This window comes from Apis cerana, linkage group LG14 (assembly GCF_029169275.1).
Source record: "Apis cerana isolate GH-2021 linkage group LG14, AcerK_1.0, whole genome shotgun sequence".
Lineage (NCBI taxonomy): Eukaryota > Metazoa > Arthropoda > Insecta > Hymenoptera > Apidae > Apis > Apis cerana.
In genome coordinates this window covers 4,498,523-4,517,182 of record NC_083865.1, presented here as the reverse complement: position 1 = coordinate 4,517,182, position 18,660 = coordinate 4,498,523, and the positions used below count along the sequence as shown (strand labels likewise).

Genomic DNA, 18,660 nt, shown 5'->3' with positions numbered 1-18,660 from the left:
TCTGGGTATATTATTAACTTGATCTTCCTTTCCAGGCATATTATTAACTTATCAGACTTAAGAAAACTTTGTTTTGCGAAAAATATTTTTTTAAAAGGTTAAATGGTAAGAGTTCATCATCGATGTTGCGACATCATCCTACGTTTTACAAAGATGAAAATATAAATATAAAATTACGCTATTTAAAAAATTTTTCAATAAATAAAATTAATATTTTCGTTGTAATAGGGGAAAAAAAACTTCTTTGCAGTTTGCTATTTCTTTATCAAAATTACGTATTATCTATTTTATTCCACACTATAAATTTCGCGATGATTCAATCGCGATGCTTTAAATTTGTTAATTAAATAAAATTTTTCGAAAACGGAATTACTCAAGGAATTGATATTGAACTTTTTAACAAAGGAAGAATTTTTATAGTAAAATTTGAAAAAAAAATGTTCAATGATTTATGATTATTTCCAGGGAGAAAAATGAAAAAAATTCTCTTGTCATTGAATCGATTCGTTTTGTAAATAATGTTTATTAGATAATGCGTGCTTACGAGTATTAGGTAACATAATGTATTCTACGGTCCTTCATAGAAGGCGTACAAATCATTGTTCCAGCAATGTCTTCTAGATTAACATAGATAAAATCATCGTCGTTGTCATCGCTATCGCCTTTGTCCTCGTTCGATTCATTAAATTCTATTTCTCTCGCGTGAATCATTATCACGCGAGACGTGATTACCTTTTGTCCACACATAAAATCGAATCTGTTTGTCAAACTTCGAGACCATTTTCATTTTACTTTTGCTCAATTATTTCAAATTTCCCTCCAAAAGTACGAGATATTTTGACACATTTCGCGTTACGTCTATACAACTTGCTCCAAATGATTATTTTTGACAATAATATTTAAATATTCAGATATTCAGATATATTTTTATCCTGTAATTATATTTTGGAAAAATTCTTGTAATTGAGAAAGTAAATTAATTCGATTCATTGTTAATAATATTGTTGCTTAAAGGAAAGAATATCCCTTATTATTGATATTTCTACTAAATCAGAAATTCAAAATATCATAATAACTCTATAATAAAAAAAAAAATACTCGACAAATTAAGAATAAAAATATTAAATCTTATTGGCGCGAAATATCTAGTCTACATCAAAATCAGCGAGAAAAGTATTTTCGCGAAGTTAATAGAACGGAAATATACTTGCGGGGGAAAAAAAAATATTTTTCTCCATAGTTCCGTATTTGTGTATCTAACCCGGGGTTTAATTTTCATCTGTGCACCATGCTGCACATCAAAGAGTAGGATTCGAGGTGTTTGACTCACGTTCTAAGAAAAGAAAAGGAGAAGAAGAAAAAAAAAAACGATTAAACAAAATCGACTACACATCGCGCAATGATGAATCACTCGCTGTTGAACCGAAATTGCGCGCTTCTCCTCAGAACGGATCCAGATCAAATAAATAATTTCGAATAGGAACGCGATGGCCTCCGATATTCTAATAAACATCATTCGATTTTAGTGGTCTGTTGTGTGTACGAGTCCACGACGATCGATTCAACGTTCTTCCGCGGGTTCTTCAACATCAAACAAACCGAAGTCCCTAAAATTATAATGGTTTATTACACGATCTAAGATTCACCCCATTGGGCCTAACTAAAAATTATCGATAAATAACGTATCACTTTTGGATGTTTCTCTAAAGTCCAGTCGGAGCCCATTCACTTTTTCGAGCCGAATAATCAACTCGCGAGAAATTGGCCCGACGATTTTTTTCTTTTTTATTTATTTTTAAAAAAATCCTCCATTTACTTCCCTTCACGTTCGCTCAATCTCTTCCTCGTTTTCGCATTCTTCATTCATTCCTCACTTCTATATATATATATATTTGTTTTTTTTATTTATATAATATATATATTTTTTATATACGTAATAGCAAGTAACCTTAGTCTTATGTGTCTGTTTCATGTTCGTTAATTGTATCGATCTCGAGTCGAATGGAGATTAACATGTTCGCTGCCACGCATATATTATTATACGACGCTTTAGTTTCTTTTTTTTTTTTTTAATTTCTTACAAACTTTTTACTCGCTTTTATTCGTATTTTTTTTTCGTATTTTTTTTTTTTATTATAATCAAAGCAAAACTCGGGACAGAATTTTCCCTCAAACGTATGGTAGCGAACGTATTAATTCATTTACGCGCGGTATTTTGCATATTTTTCATCCTTTTCTATCTTGTGTATATGTACGTATGTATATATGTATGTATGTATGTATGAGTTTTTAAATTTTTGAATCGATTGTATAGTATTAGGTAGTGTAAATGTTTTGCATACATGCTCGTAAATTTACTATGTTCCTTAGGTAATAGGTATCAATAGTGTCTCTTGCTTGTAGCGTTAATAATTAATTTATTAAAACTTTCTATATCATCTTAATTCTCATAGTCTCTTTAATAATCGCCTATACATTCTTCTCGTATGTCTCTCTCTCTCTCTCATTCTCTCATTCTCTATCTTTCTTCTCATCTCATACATCTTCTTTACAATCTCTCTCTCTCTCTCTCTCTCTCTCTCCGTCGCACAATTTCTCTCGTAAATAGCTGCTCTTTTTACCTCGTAAACTCTTTTTGCTTCATTTATTAATTTAAATTCATCTAAAAAGATTTTTCGCGTGCGTTGTTCGTCGAATAGCTCGAGACAATTCGCATTTTTTTTTTATATTCATTATATTAAAAATATGATCGATCGTAGATGCTAAAAATCCTAGTCCGTTGGAAGATTATACATATTTTATTAAAGCACGAGGTGTGATTTGAATATGTAACGTATAATTAATCGAATTAAAAATAAACGAGATAATAAATAAGAATGATTTATTGATGATTTAAACAGGGTAGGTTATCACAAATTGGAAAAAAGATAAAAATATATCCGTAGGGTGAACTTTTTAATATTATTAAACACGTTAATATATGTTTTCTATCTGGTTTAAATTTCTCTCTCTCTCTCTCTCTCTCTCACTTTCTCTCTCTGTCTCTCTTTCTCTCTCTCTCCCTCTCTCTCTCCCTCTCTCTCTCTCTCTCTCTCGAAACATTATTAAATCATCTAAAATCTTTAATTATTTCACACGCTTTATCTCGAGCGTTCGACTATTTATTTTCATAGTTTGAAAAGATTAACGGACGAAGTTGCAGCATCAAGTTCTGTGAACATATTCGAATAACAATTATTAAAAATCTGCAAAACCAAATAATCTTTTTATCAATCTAAGTGCTCTCACGCTTCTATATAAATACAATAAAATTCTTTTTTAAAAACATTTTACAAACTTTTTTACAATAAATATTCGATCGTTCAACACTAGGTAAAAATTTTATGCGCCCAACGAGATATATAAATCCCATTTTCACCCAATTAAAACACGGAAAACTCGCAATTCTGTAACTTCGTCTATTCACCCCTTCTAACACATTGGCTTACGAATTTTCCATTTCCCACTCCGAATGATCGTAAATGTTAAACACATTCTCTCGAGGAATAAAGTGAAAAATCGTAGCCGTAGATAAGACAGAAAACGAGCTTCGAGTTTCCTCTCCGATTCTCATCAGTTCTCGAAACTGATCCCTCTTCGTTTCCCCTGTTATATACAACTGTGGATTACACCTCTCGATAATATCCTATTTACATGTCTTCTCGTCTTGCCAAACTTGCCCCTTTGTGCGTTTGGACATGTCGGTTGTAATTGTATATAATATAGTAAGTTACAATATTATTAATCTGAGTTTCTAGGCAGTTGTGTGTTGTATGTTTATATGTACGTTAAGATTTATCTCTAAGGTTCTTCTTTCTCTCTCTTTCTCTCTCTTTCTCTCTTTTTCTCTCGAGCACACGCACACACACACACTCTCATACACAGACGCCTCTCTCCCTCATATACGTTCAAACGATATACTTTCGCCCATTACACGAACGATTGATTTTGGCCTCTCGTTTCAATGCTAAATCGGTTCAGAAAAAGAAGGTTCATCTACGCATGCGTGATGAATCGATCGTTTCACTACTCATTAGATTCGTAGGAAATGAACACACGAACGACAACATGATTTCAATTCGATATTTGAACTTAATTTGAGAGAGAGAGAAAAAAAAAACGCTGATATCGACATCGATTTCACGAAAAAGGAAATTGCGACCTGTGATCAAATTTTTAATATCGTAGCTAATATCGTTATACGCGTTCCACAGTGAAATTAAATTGTGAGATTGATATCTTCAATTTTTCGAACATCTCCCTTCCTCGAGAAAGCTCGAGAATATCGAATTGATTCAATTCGTGCTACGTTTTCCTTGATTATTACGATTTACTTTAATCATATTTCTCATTCTTCCATCCCGTATCATCCACACGTATCAGCATGCACCCTCGAAATGATTATCTAGAGTTTCCTCCACCCACGAGTCGATTCGAAATTACTTCATATTTTCGGCATCTCATGCGGCTTCGAGACCTTATATACTTCCGGCGATATTTTTTTTTTTATCTTTTTTTTTCGAATGATTTCGTTTTTTCCCTTCCTTCCTTCCTTCTTCATCCGCTATTTTTTTTTTCTGTTTATACAAAGAATACACCGTTGCGGCTATACGAAACTAGAACGGTATTATTTTTGTCTACACGTGAATGAATAATTCCATGAGTCGTGTGGTTTGTAACGCTATCGTAAACACAAGAGTGAGTCTTGTTTCCATTTCCATGTCCCGATCAATGGTATTGAGCAATGTACTGACATCGAATCGATCGTTTGAGAGATATATCTTTGTCCTTCTCCTTCTCTCCTTTTTTTTTTATATAAGAAAATTAGAGTAATTAAAAATATCAAAGATCATATAGATAGATTATTATAAGTGAGAATAAACCGATTTTAATTAAATCTTGATATTTTTTATCAAGATCAATATTGCGAGTGATCTTACTCATATAACGTATAATTGTTGGTCAATTCTAATTTTGGAGAAAGTAATAACGATACAAATTTTAAATCATATTTCTAAAGTTTAAGGGTATAGTATACCTTTTTACAAATTATTTTTTACCATTCGGAAGAAACTCGTGTATTAATATTTAAAATTAAATATTATTTGAAAATAGAATTGTATCATAATTAAAATTTTCTCTATTATGAAATTACTATCTGATTTACGAATTCAAATCTAATATCAGTCAATTAACAATGCCCGATAGATTTGAATAATTTCGAAAATATTAATTGCCAATTGTTCTGAATTAATCGGTCAAATTACAAATTCGAAATTGCTAATCTGTTAATAATCTGTAATATCACGTGTGTATATATATATATATATTTCCCAACCAATCGATCCAATCAATATATTAACGTGCTAGACTTACTCTTTACGAATTAGAAATCGTAAATATCGTCCTATTGGTCTTTTACACTACTTAATCTTTTTTCACTACGTGGCGGTTATCAGTGTTATTGCTGCTAAAAGTTCATTCAACAGGATCCTGCTGCCTCGCTAAAATGTTATTTTATCGTAGACAATAAATTATGCTCGCCGATCTCTCCATCCTTTGTCAACGTCGAGGAAAACGCAAGCGTACGTATTTTTTTTTATTTCTTTTTTTTTACTTTTACGAGGAAAAAAAAAGCTTCCACTAACGACCTGTGTATCTCAATATCTCTCGTGTCGATCGAATTAACGAATATTCGTATAATGCAGTATCAGATATTTTCATCTAACCCGATATTTCTCCCGATATCCTTTGACACGCGCGTTCACATTTAAAAAAAAAAAGGTTTGACCACGAATCTTCGTTAATCCTCTCTCCTCCACGATCCCCTAACAATCCTCTGTCGAAGGTTCGTACAGAATGGTGGTGCGAGTCGTCGAAGGCGCCTTGGTTTCTTTTATATATATATATAATATATGTATATAATATATATGTATAGTCGTTAACAATGTTAATTACAGGTACCTAAAAATTTCTCGCACGCGTTCTCCACGTCGGAAAAAAGTAAGAAAAGTCGAAATGTTCGTTACAAGCTAGGACAGTCTACGCTAGTTTTCGGTATCATCATTCGCATCTTCTTCTTCGCTGCGCCTCTTTTCCTTCATTATTCTCTCTCTCTCTTTTTTTTTCTTCTTTTTCAACCTTTTGATCAATCGACCGCTCTCTCTTTCTCTCATCTCGCTATCTATTCCGTGATATCGTTACAAAGTCGATAATGGAAAAATGCCGTTTACATAAAAAGAAAGATCGCTTGCGAGAGTTGATCTCTTCGTCGAGTAAACCGCTAGGGAAATCGGTGTAATATTTGATGTATGCGAGCACACGACGCAATATTATTTACAATGTCTTCGAGACAATAGTAATTGATCCGATATTTATATCCCACAACTCGTTTCCTTGTGCAATTATTCTTGCAATTTGTGTATATATATATATATATATACGTTCAGATTTTTTCTCCACTTCTTTTTTTCTTTTTTTCTCGTTGATTGTTCGCTACACCATTTCTTAGTAGATCTTGAATGATTTTAGGACAATGTTCGAGAGCGATTGGCAAACCGGATGAAATTTTCTTTTTCCCCCTCTTTTGTTCTTTTCAAGTATCATCCATTCGAGCATCTAATTTCAGTTACATCCCACAAAGAGTTGCCATTTTCTAGATATGTGGAAGTACGTTCCCTCACATTCCCGAGTTCTTTATTTTTACGACTTTACCGACTAAAAATTGTTTATTGCTACGTCTCGACTACTATATCGAAAAGGGAATTTGGCAATTATAGTTTCACGTGTGTGTCGTAATGGTTCAGTACAAAGTGGCTTGGCAGTGTTTAATATTGGTGAGCGTAATAAACAGATCTGCCAATTTATCCGGATCCTTGATGTTTCATCTAATTGAGACGATATTCGAATATCCAAATTTGATCGAATGTTTAAAATTATATTGTATCGTATATGCGTCTATTGTTATTAATATTATTAATATTTGATAAAAAATTAATTATAAATTTTTATGATAACATAAAAATGCATTTATATATATATATTTATAGTACGTAAATTTATTTAAATAAAGATATATAAATGAAAATAATTTAGCTTATTTTTCCTATTTTCCTATTTTATAAAAAAAAGGAATTTTTAAAAATCTTCAATTATTAAGCTAACTAACGACATCATTTTATCATTGAATCTACTATTTTCCAAAAATGTTTTCTAAAATATTACTACTAATATCAATATAATAAGTTTAAGTACAATTTTAATTATTGAATTATTGTTGAGTTTTCTCATATATAAAATATCAACTCTATTTGTATATATTCGATAAAATTAATTGGATATTCGAATATCAAAAATATCCCGGATACTCGCAGTTCTAATAAAGTGTTCCTTTTACAAATGAACAAGCAGTGGCGTGAAATAATAGCGTCATGCATGTGTAATAGAAGCCTCGTTATAATAAACGCTATAAGAACAGTATTCAAGGATCTCAGTCGAAGGATTGGAAACATTCAATAAGTGACGAACAAGTCTTTCATTTTAATGGTCTTTGGCAACGAGCTCTATACGACAAAATTCTCTCTGCCATTTGTAAATATAGAAACTCTAAAAAGCTTGAAACAATCGAATATACGCAAATATTAGTTTCTGTGATTCTCTGGTTCGAAAAATTTCTAGTTAAATATTACAAAAGTTTCATCATCTCGTCGATTTTTTTTTTCTACTTCTTCGCATCTTCCCTTTTTTTTTTTCTTCTTCTTATTTTCCATCGTTTAATTCCTTGGTCTTAAGCGCACTTGTTAAATTGATATTACTTTAGAAGCAAGCATTCAAATGATCGTTTATATTTTTGTAAGATTGTATTCTACATATGATTACATATAATCTTCGCTAATTTCATTGATCTTAAAATTTTCTTCTACGAGACAAATTTTTAAATCGAGTGTAAATTTATCAGAAAAATAAAAAAGAAAGTATTGATAAAAATTTTTTCATCATTCGATATTTCAATTATTCTCCTTCAAGGAAATTTGATAATTCATTAAGTTAGAAGATAAACAATATAACGTAAAATTTAACAATGTATCATTTGATCGTTGAACGATAGATCTTTTTCTAATCGTCATTTGAATGCATACCACTTAATATAGTATCCATCGCTTCAGATCTTATATAATTATTCCAAGGTAGAAGTATCGAAAAACATTTATTGAAATTCTGTCAGGAGAATATTCTTTTCTTCCTTCTTTACGAATATTCTCGAAATAAATGCTTTTTCCAGCAAGCATTCTTGGCCGCCTCGATTGTCCGCATCATTATAAGTTATTCATTCAGGAACGCTTTTTCTTTCTACGAATTAGAATTCGTTCAGCATGCATTTCTTCAGAACAAGTTCACATTTCCACACAGATGAATACATGCTTAATTAATAAAAATCTCTGCTTCGATCATCACTTACATCCCCACAAAAACTAAATATAAAATATTTCTTAATATATTCTTAATAAATTAGAACTCAGTTTCTCGATCAAAAAAATACATTTTGATCAAGAAAATATCACGAGGTTGATTTCTGAAATGAATGCAATTAATAATAAAGGAAAAATGAAAGTTAAAAAAAAAATTCTCAAAAATAATTCTGTGAGGACATGGACGAACATATCCAGCTATTGAAATAGCAGCAAATAAATGGTTAATTTGTTGCACAGATACGTATACACAGAGGTGAATTGTTCTACAGCTCTTGAAAAATGATCAGAAATATGGAATCGCATAATTTATGAACGGAATGGGAGCGGAACGTCGGCGAGAAAATTGAACTTGTTCTGAAGATGATCGTTCGGCACATGCCCTCGATCTTATCAGTTTTCACGGATGGATCGTGTACGCTCTTTCTCAATTTTTCATCCTTCGTAAGGCGCGATCGAGATCCCCAGGAAAACTCGAAAAGATGTTATCAGGGTGGGGCGATCCGATCCAATTCCCGCACGTTTACAGGCTCCTATAGTTCCACGAGACGTGTCGAATCTTCGGCGATCGTACAAAATCGAGGAATCCTGATGCGAGCGTCCTCAAAGAAGATCAAGACGCTCCGTAGACGCAGGCAGAATTGTCCGGCGGACTGATCTTCTCCTCTGGCAACACTGCCGCTCTGTGCCATTCGTCTCGTACCTGAAATTTATTTTTAACAAATTATAAACTTGATACGAATAGTGAGCGTTGGTTAAAAAGTAGTGATTTTATTTGTTTTAATATACTTCTGATATGAAATAATTTTTCTGGAGTGATAGAATTATAATTTGCCTTTCTTTCGAATAATTAGAAATGGAACGGTGTTGGTAATTCCAATTTTAGTTTTAAACAATATTGGCTGGGAATTTTAGGAAAAAAAAAATAAAAAAATCCCACAAATTATTTGATTTATATGAATAAGTACAATCATTTATAAACATATAATTAGATCACATATCAGAATTCCATTTTCTTTCAAAGATAGCTAAGAATATTGATTTTAAATAGAATAGAAAATTTTTACTCGGAGAACGGTTATAAAGTTTCGTACCTATTTGACCAATGTTCCATTCTACTTGCAAGTACTTTTCTCCATCGTGTTCGAATCCCCACTCTACTTAAAACTTACTACTCCTCTTTCTTGCGAAATATACGTAACAAAGATTCTCCTCAACCGTTATTAAAATGAACGTACTACCGACATAAAAAAAAATTTCCAATTTATTACCCATCCACCTCAATTAATTTAAAGAAGGAAAGAAAAAAAAATATCCAACTCACCTGCTCGACCTTGGCGAACACCCTCAGCAAATTGAGGCCAGCCAACTTCTTGATATCGTCCTCGGTCCACGTCGGGTCCTCGAGCAGTGTTGCCAACAACTGAGGATACCTCGAAACGTCCTCCAACCCGGTAGGAGTGCTGGAAAAGCGCGCATCGATAATCCACCAACTCCAGCACTTTCAATTTCCAATTTCGTGCTGTTCAGAGAACACAGAGAGAAAGAGAGATGCAGAGTTTCCACGACAATAAAACTAAATTCGTCCCTGGGTATCAATTTTACGATTTACGCCTATATAAGTGTCGCCATTGTGCGTACACCGTGTATCCGAGCTCGGTATCCATTAGATTGTAATTGGTTCGTCGAGGTGTCGAGCATCGATAATGATTATTCTCTGAACAGCGCGTTGCGATACTCGAAAAGATAATTACAAATTTATCCCGTCGAAGCCGGCTCCTATTCCAACGTGATCGATCCCCGCCACCTTTCGAATGTGATTGATGTGCGCTGAAACAGCATGGATAACACGCGCCCTAATATTAACCTCTGCCGTGACAAATTTAAAATGTTGATTTTATTATTTTGTAACACGCGCTTTAATGCATTCGCGCTGAATAAAATCCCCTCCTCCGTATTTGATTCGCGTTTAAATTCGAATCAATTTCGAAGAAACGAATCGATCAGCGCGAATACGAAATGTGTTTTTTTTTTATATCCAGAAGTTAATACGCTGGATATATATATAATACATGTTATTTTATTCGGCGTTTCGATATAGGGGAAGGAGATATATAAATTAGCAAGTTTAATGGAAAATATGGGTATATTAAAATCGTTGAATATGTGTATAGCTAATTTATATCGCGTTGCGCGAAGGATAAATTTTGCGGAATTGAAATAAATTCGAGAATATAAAAATTTAGAAAATATTTGTATTTGTATTTGATTTTTATTTATGGATTTTTTATTTAATTGTTAAACTTGTTGTCCATTTTTCTAAAACGTATTCTTTTTTTTTAATTATTTTAATAAGAGAGAATTTTAAATTTTAGTTACGAAAAATAGTTTTTAATTAATTAAATGAATTATATGTATCTCTTAAATAAATACATACATTATAATTTTATTGTATATAGGTATATACGAATATATTCAAAGATATGTATAATGAAATTACTTAAACGAATTTTTATTCTAAATTGAAATTAATTCTAATTAACTTTTAATTATCTCGGTAATTTTGTGTAAAGAGATAATGAGATTCTAAATTGAAATTCTTTTTTCAATAGAATTCCAAGTCAATTCCTTTATTTGGATAATAGAATTTAAAAAGTTTATCGGTCAATTTTAACTCTTCACAACTTTCTACTTCTGATTTTAAACTTTTAAATCTCGATATAATACAATTATACTAGTTTATCACGTTCATTTAATTTCCTTATTTTTTAATCAGAATATCGATACTATTAAATTTGATTATTATCGATAAATATTCGATTAAATGATTACAGAAACTTGGAAATTGACATATTACAAATATTTTTAATAATTTTATCCTAATTTTGTGAAATGAATAATGAATAAAAAAAAGGAAAAAACGAAAGATTTCAAAACTAATAATCGCAAGGCATTCTCCAGAAACGATCATAGCTTTTTTTAGTAAGATAAGAAATAATATATCGATGTTTTACGTACCAATAACGTCCTTTATAGTGGCTGTACTGTTGCACGTTATGAAGTATGTATAAAACGGAACCATTGCCACACCGCCATTTTTAGCCTGTGAACAGATGCATTAACCTCAGACATGCCAAGATTGTACCGGCCCTGAATATTATTCGCGCGAAGAAAAGCGATTGTAAAATTGTGTCGAGTAGAATAAAGCGGGTATTTCATTTCCTGTATAGAAGGAAATGTATAGAAGCATTGAATTTGCGGTTCTATTGTGCCCTCAAAAAATTCTTCTCGTTTCTCTGCATTACATAGGCTACTTCGAAATTATAGAGATAAAAAATTTAATTAACTACCGAAGTTTAATAAAAGAAATCGATAAAAAGATTTCTCTTTCGTGATCTAATTATAGAAGTTTCTTTCCGAAAGATCATATTACTCGAAATTATATTCACTTTTCTTCTTTTTTCAAGTAACGCTTAATAATCAAGTGTCGATAGTATGACAGAGGTGAATCAGTGATGAATCAGTGCATACATATTTCTAGTTTTTTTTTTATATTCTTTATCGCTTAAGATAAATAAGACAAGTATTGGAAATTTCTTGATTATCAGTTTAATTATGCATCTTTTAAAATGACTTTTTTCTTGAATAAATTTATATTATCTTAATATATCGTATTATAATTTCTATTTTATCTTAAATCAATGAGAAAAGAGAGAAATAATAACGAATATTATTTTTTTCTTACATTTACCAATGTAAATACAATTTTTACGTTAAAGTATTTATTTATTCGTGCATTCATAAAAGTAAAAGTATGTATCCCCTTTTCTAATTATTTACCGCCTTTTAAATTATATTTAATATCACGTTTTGAGAAATTGTCATTACGTTCGTGAACATAATGCCTTCGGCTTCGGATAATTTGAATATCAGATTTACGCGGGAAATTTATATTCCGTTGGAAAAGATTTCACGGGAACTAATGATTTATGATTTCCCTCTAATTTCATATTAAAATGTTTCCGAGGAATGATTTGTACAGAAAATACCGGCCGAAAAAATAAATGTAAGACCATAGAAGAAGACTTTTACAAGGAACACAAGTTATTTTCTCTTTTCTACATTCAGGATCGTACATCATAATTATTTCTGAACGTGAATTTAAATAAACCCTTAACTCTTAATTATAATCGTTAAATTATGGTTCCCAAAATGATGCAGCAAGAGCTTATCTTTTCTATTCTAATGTCTTCGCTATTCAGAAAAAAAAAGGATATCTCTATGAAATACGGCTGCATATTTTACCGAGATCATAAAGTAGAAGGAAACCACACAGGTGATTTCGAGCTCAGATATGACGAGGATGAAAATCACGATAGATTTCACAGAAAAATTCGTGATTTCTGTTATTTTCGATGTTGGAAAATTTTTGAACATAATGCAAGAATGAAAAATCATCGATGACTTCTCGAAAAATATTCTTATCAAACTTAGCTTGATTTTGCTGATTTCGAATTTAAAAAGTACGACCTCGTAAAATTTCTCCGATTCAATTTTTATTTATATTATATCTGTCTCTTAAATAAAATATCGCGCACCTTGATTCGATCGAGAATTATTCCATAAATTTAAAAATTTTTAAATTTAAACAAACAAACAGCGATTAAAAGTATTTGTCTACAAGTCGTTTAAAGATGCTTTTACGTTTACACAACAACGGCAGATTTTTCCGCTTTAATTCGTGGCTCGTCCATTCGACATTGTTCAAGCGATATTAAAAAAGTTACGATTCGAAACGGAATACTTTCTCAAATCGCATGCGCGAATGGAAAATGTACATTGAAATTCGATGAGGTTGTTCAAATCTGAGGCGTATTTGTTGCTTCCCATATTGATTTTGTCTTTTTCGAAAGACAAGCAAGAAACGAGAACGATTCTGCCATCAGAATCATCTGCCTCCACTTGTTTTTATATTTGTCTCTTTTACGGGGTTAGCAAAGTTCCTCCTCTCCTTCCTTTGCCACGATTTACCGCCATTGTAAGCATATTTTTGTTTCATGAAAATTTTACTTATCATCCAGTATTTAACAAGGTAGTTTTTAATCTCTCTTTTTTGATCATAATATTAATATTAATTTTATACAAATGCATTATGGGATTTTGAATATTTAAAGTTGGAAATCAATAGCTACGTTCGATTATTCCGTTTGGTTTCAATTATCCTTTATTCCGTATTTTATATATTTTGAAATTAACGAAGATCTTTGATTCTCTTGCCGACGAATGCTTGTTAAATAACTTATCGCGTAACACATTTAAATCATAAGCTTTCTAAACTTTGAAAATACGAAAATTAAGTAATATCATTTTCACGCTGCTATCGAAAATTAAATGATCCAATACTCGATATTCTCTGTCATGAAAAGGAGTGACAGATTTTCAAGTCACGTAAAATGTCATTCTTTTAAAAGACGTGGACTTATTCCCAGGCTCCGGCTCTGAACTACAAATATGCTTTCTTGGACAGATCTTGAAATGTTCGCCAATAAAATTCCAAGGAATCGTAAAGTTACCCCGGAGAAATGCAATTCCGCTTCCACGGGGGACGGTATATACTGCGTTAAAATTTTAATATCGCCAACTGCTGTAAATCATATTTCCCTCTCACCAGGATTTTTCTCAACGATTGATTCGGAATCCCATGAAACATTTAATATCCACGACGTGTCCGGACACCGTTTGAAAAATCTACCCGGTTTTTCGATGGAAAAATTTTTCTTTCGAATTTTCTAAACGATGCGTGGAAAACGCGACACGATGGAGATGTTTCTTCCATCACAACATCGTAAAGAATTAAAGAATTCTCTTTGTTTAAACAATTTTGTCTCGTTCGAAATTGATTTAATATTCGAGTTATCTTCCACTATTCAATTTTTAAGTCGATGGAAATATTTATATTTAGATAAGAAGTTATGACGATTTGTAAGAAAAGAATTTTTAAATTGAAAGATTGACAAATTTTTGGAAATGGAAATTCTCTCGTCGATATAAATTTATAATTTATATTGAAAACATTTTATTATATTTCTTTTTATATTAATGCCACTGACGACGACGAGTCAATCCATCTGTCGGATCTTAAACGTTTTAGAGGAAGGAATATTTTATATGAAATCTAATAATATCAGAATAATCAGAATTTATGCGTATCAGATTTGCGTTATTCGCGTATATTAAGATTAGTATCTATCGTGATAAATTATACAAAGGCATCGAACGGAATTCCCAATTAATTTGCATAATGGAGAGTTCTACGGTACAATACATTCTAATTAGAACGAAAGAGCGATATGGTAGAAATCGGTGAGAAAGGAATAGGGAAAACTAATTTCGTCCATTTATTTACATTGACCTCTATATTTTCTCTTCGATTTTATTTCGATATTCTCCACCTTTCGTTCGACGATGTCAGATTATTAAGTTAATGAGAAGTAGAATAATAATAAAAAAAAATATAAAGAATAATAGAGTGAATATAAAAATTATTCCCAACAATAAATAATTTTAACAAAAGCGAATTTTGTAAAAATTTCGTTTATCTCGATAAAATTTCAATAAATAATAATCTTGAAAAATTAGAAACTGCGATAAACCGTTAAAATGTTAATAAATATAAAAGAAAAATAGGAAAAATTTGCTCAAAATATTATATATGGATCCATACATCATTTATAATTACGAAATAAGATCTAGCTTACTCTGGAACAAAATAAAATTTAGACGTGAACGAATCCATTCCACTATTTTCTAAATTCATTCCGTTACGTCAGATTATTGAATTACTAGAATTCATTACGACGAGGATACGCTTCCTTTTCGATTATTTATCCATATCGAATTCGCGATAAAAATGTAAAGAAAAAACCAAGATTAAGCAAGGATCTTTATCGGTTAGCTCGGAAAATGGCCGAAGTCTTTGGCGCAATGGGTGTATCCAGTTTTATCGGATTTCTTTTTATCTTCGCCCTCCATCGAAAATTACTGAATGTGCCAATCGAGAAGAGACAATGGCCCGCTGTTTCTAGTCGATACCTGACCCGACTTAAACTATGAGGTAGCCAACGTTAATTGGGACAGCAGTGTGGCACGGCTAATAACATGTTACCAGACAGGCCATCGTTCGCCCTCTGATTGGTGTAACTCATCCCCTTGTTGCTTCATCATGATCGAGCTTGGTATTGATTGCGCTGGCGAGACAAATAAGAAACACCTTGATTCGATCTCATTTAATAAAGAAACAATCCGTTGGGATTTTAATCAAGGAGCCATCGAGATATTTCTCGTTATTTGTTTTATTTCGATTAGAAATATTTTAAATATTTGTCCAAGTTTTTGTGTTATATATTTTTACATAACGATACATTCGTAGAAAAAAAATAATTATTGGGGTTTTAATAATCAAGTTAATCGAGGTATCTGTCATATTTCAGAAATCAGGTTATCCTTTCAATCTTTTCTTCGATATATTTATATTTAAAATAAATTTGTTTCGATTGAAATAAAAATTATTACATTTCATATAGTCGAAAATAAAGAAGTTTACATTATAATATACACGAGATTGATAACGATATCGAATGGACAAAGAAAATTTTTCATTTCGATATATTCTACAAGTGGTATTTGTTGATTTTCAATAATTTTGCGACGTTGAAAAGAAAATCAATGAAATTGGAAGCAGGACGACTTGAAACCAAATTATATATCCTGCGATATAATTTATCTTCGTTACGCGAGTCTTAGCACAGCTTCTATTACGATTATTGGATTCATAAGTGATTTCGAATTAACGGCGAAACATTGGGTAAACTAAGTGATCAAGTCCAGGCAAAGCTCGATTAAAATTTAATCCTATCCGTGCCCTGCGCTTGCCAATCACTGACGCTGAAATGACAATTACCTTGCATCGATGCTTCGCTCTAATCTGTGGGATTAAATTTGAGACGAGGACAATGCCTTAAATACCATTTAACCACACGTTCGTGAACTTAGCCCGAACGATTATTAATTTCCATTCGCGCGAGGCTAGTAATTAACAATGGCCTCAAATGCGCAAGTAGGTCTCCAATAGTTCGTAACTTCATTATTCTGTCTCCAATAAATTTAAGAAGATGCCAGATCAGAATTTTATTAACTTCGACCATTTTTTTTAAATCTATATCTAATCTCAATTAAGAAGATTAAGCCATTTTCCTCCGATATTTCCCTACAAATGTTCTTAAATTTTCATTAAAAGTTCTCTTAACTTTCCAAATCTTTTTCTTTAAATTGTTGAACGTTTAAATTACAAAAGGGTAGATAATTGTTTCCCCAATTTCGTTACACTTTTTACCTATTCTGTTCGTTTATATTCAACTTCCAAGACCAAAAAGGCACAGACAAAAACCAGATGAAAGGCTCGTAAATATTCGAATAATTATTTCCCCCAATGAGAATGTTTATCCTTTTAAAAACAGATTATACGTTCTCATTGACCGACCACCGCCATAAATCAACCGTCTATATCCTCTTTGCAATTTACAATTTAATCCAACAACAGGATATCCTCTGCAGAACTATTTTTTCGCGGCCTCATTGACCCATCTCGTATATTATTTTACACGAGTGCAACTTTTTCCCTCCAACCTCGAAATTCCGTCAAACTGCTCCCTCGAATGTACATCCTCCTGGTCGTTTCGAGCTCGTTTCGAATTTTCCTCGTTTTTTTTCACCCACCCTCTTCCTTCTCTCTCTCTCTCTCGATTTCGTTTGTCCACGAATCCAACACGTCCACGTTTCGTTCCCTGATATATCTATCAAATGAATGAATTTTTATTTTTTTTTTCCTAACCAAGAAACAGGATTGGAAGGGTAACGCGTTTTTCATCAAATCGAAAATTTGGAATCTGAACTTTTCGAAAACTTCTCGCTGTTTACTCACCTACGATCAAATAATCCTACGTTGATCAAAACGTAGCAAATTCGATCGAGAAGGATGATAATATTCGCACGCATTCCAAGTTACAACAAGTTGATATACATTGAACGAATCACGGTCTAGAAATTATTAAAAAATGTATAAACGATTTTGGAAAAATTAATATTAGTTTATTGAGATAGGAAGAGAACAATATCGTATCAAAGAACAATATTGATTGAGTTTTGGATTTATGAATTTTGTATTTTAATTATTGAAGAGGATATATAAAATACGTCACAATTAATTATAATAATTAAAAGATGCAAAAGATAAATTTTGATGGTGCAAATTAATCGATTGAAAAGACTTTTTTTATTTTTATATTTTAGAAATTATCTTTCATTGAACGATGAAATCCACATCAAATATCGTAGTCATATCAAACTTGATTGATCGATCCATAATTATGGAACATTCTATCTGCAATTCCACGTTTAAACGTATATAATATCCGTTCTGCACATCGTTCATGTACATCGTACGTGGAATATTGAAAAAAATTCACTTCATTGATCGTATTAAATCTGCGTCCGTGTTTCGAATCCACTTTATACAAAATTTTTACTCGACATTAAACGCAAACGAACTTTTGGTATATTGTCGAAAAGGGATTAAACTCGACTCGCTGTTCCACTAACTTTGAATGTAGCAGTCGGAAAACTGCAACTAAAACGTTAAAATTTATCGACCGACCCAAAAAGCAACGTCGGTAGGTTGTGGGTTAAGCATGGATTACATTATAAATGCTCACTAACAATTTTATCTGCTATGGTATTTATACTCAAAGTAAATTATTTTCTTCCCCAACACTATCATTTTGGGCGGAAATTGCATACGAAATTTTTAACAATTATAAACCTGGAAAATAATACGCGACCGAGAAAAGTTAAGGGCATCGGTTTGCTCTTTGAAAGATTAGTAAATTTTTGAAAGTCACATACCTACGATTATAAAACAAATTTAATCTTCTAAAATAAATGGTCAAATCTTGATCAAATGTTTTGTGGAAAATTTCAAACATTTTTCTTTTTATGGTTTCTTTTATATTAGTAACTATAGAGTTACTTTTCTTATTATAAAGAATTTTTTCTGATTATTTCATGTAGCGTGATAAATTTTTCTAAATCGAAGAAA

At 31.7% G+C, this 18,660-nt stretch overlaps 1 protein-coding gene and 1 long non-coding RNA gene across 6 annotated transcripts in view; one reads left to right on the top strand and one right to left on the bottom strand.

The window, feature by feature from the left end:
- Positions 1 to 18,660, top strand: part of LOC108003164 (uncharacterized) — a 208,326-nt gene that overhangs the window by 19,939 nt on the left and 169,727 nt on the right. The gene's annotated exons all lie outside the window — the stretch shown is intronic.
- LOC108003176 (dipeptidase 1-like) overlaps positions 504 to 18,660 on the bottom strand; it is a 205,398-nt gene continuing 187,241 nt past the window's right edge. For 3 of the 4 annotated variants that reach the window (XM_062085265.1, XM_028669391.2, XM_017065305.3), the window contains exons 10-13: positions 11,526 to 11,610; positions 10,262 to 10,337; positions 9,832 to 9,970; positions 504 to 9,210 (exon numbers count right to left, since the gene is read on the bottom strand). In XM_062085265.1, the coding sequence (XP_061941249.1) occupies positions 9,121 to 9,210; positions 9,832 to 9,970; positions 10,262 to 10,337; positions 11,526 to 11,610 (390 nt within the window). In that variant the 3' untranslated portion in view covers positions 504 to 9,120. Of the gene's footprint in view, positions 9,211 to 9,831; positions 9,971 to 10,261; positions 10,338 to 11,525; positions 11,611 to 15,849; positions 17,360 to 17,487; positions 17,604 to 18,660 lie in introns of those variants that run through there. The other variant, XR_009832737.1, reaches the window with a different exon arrangement.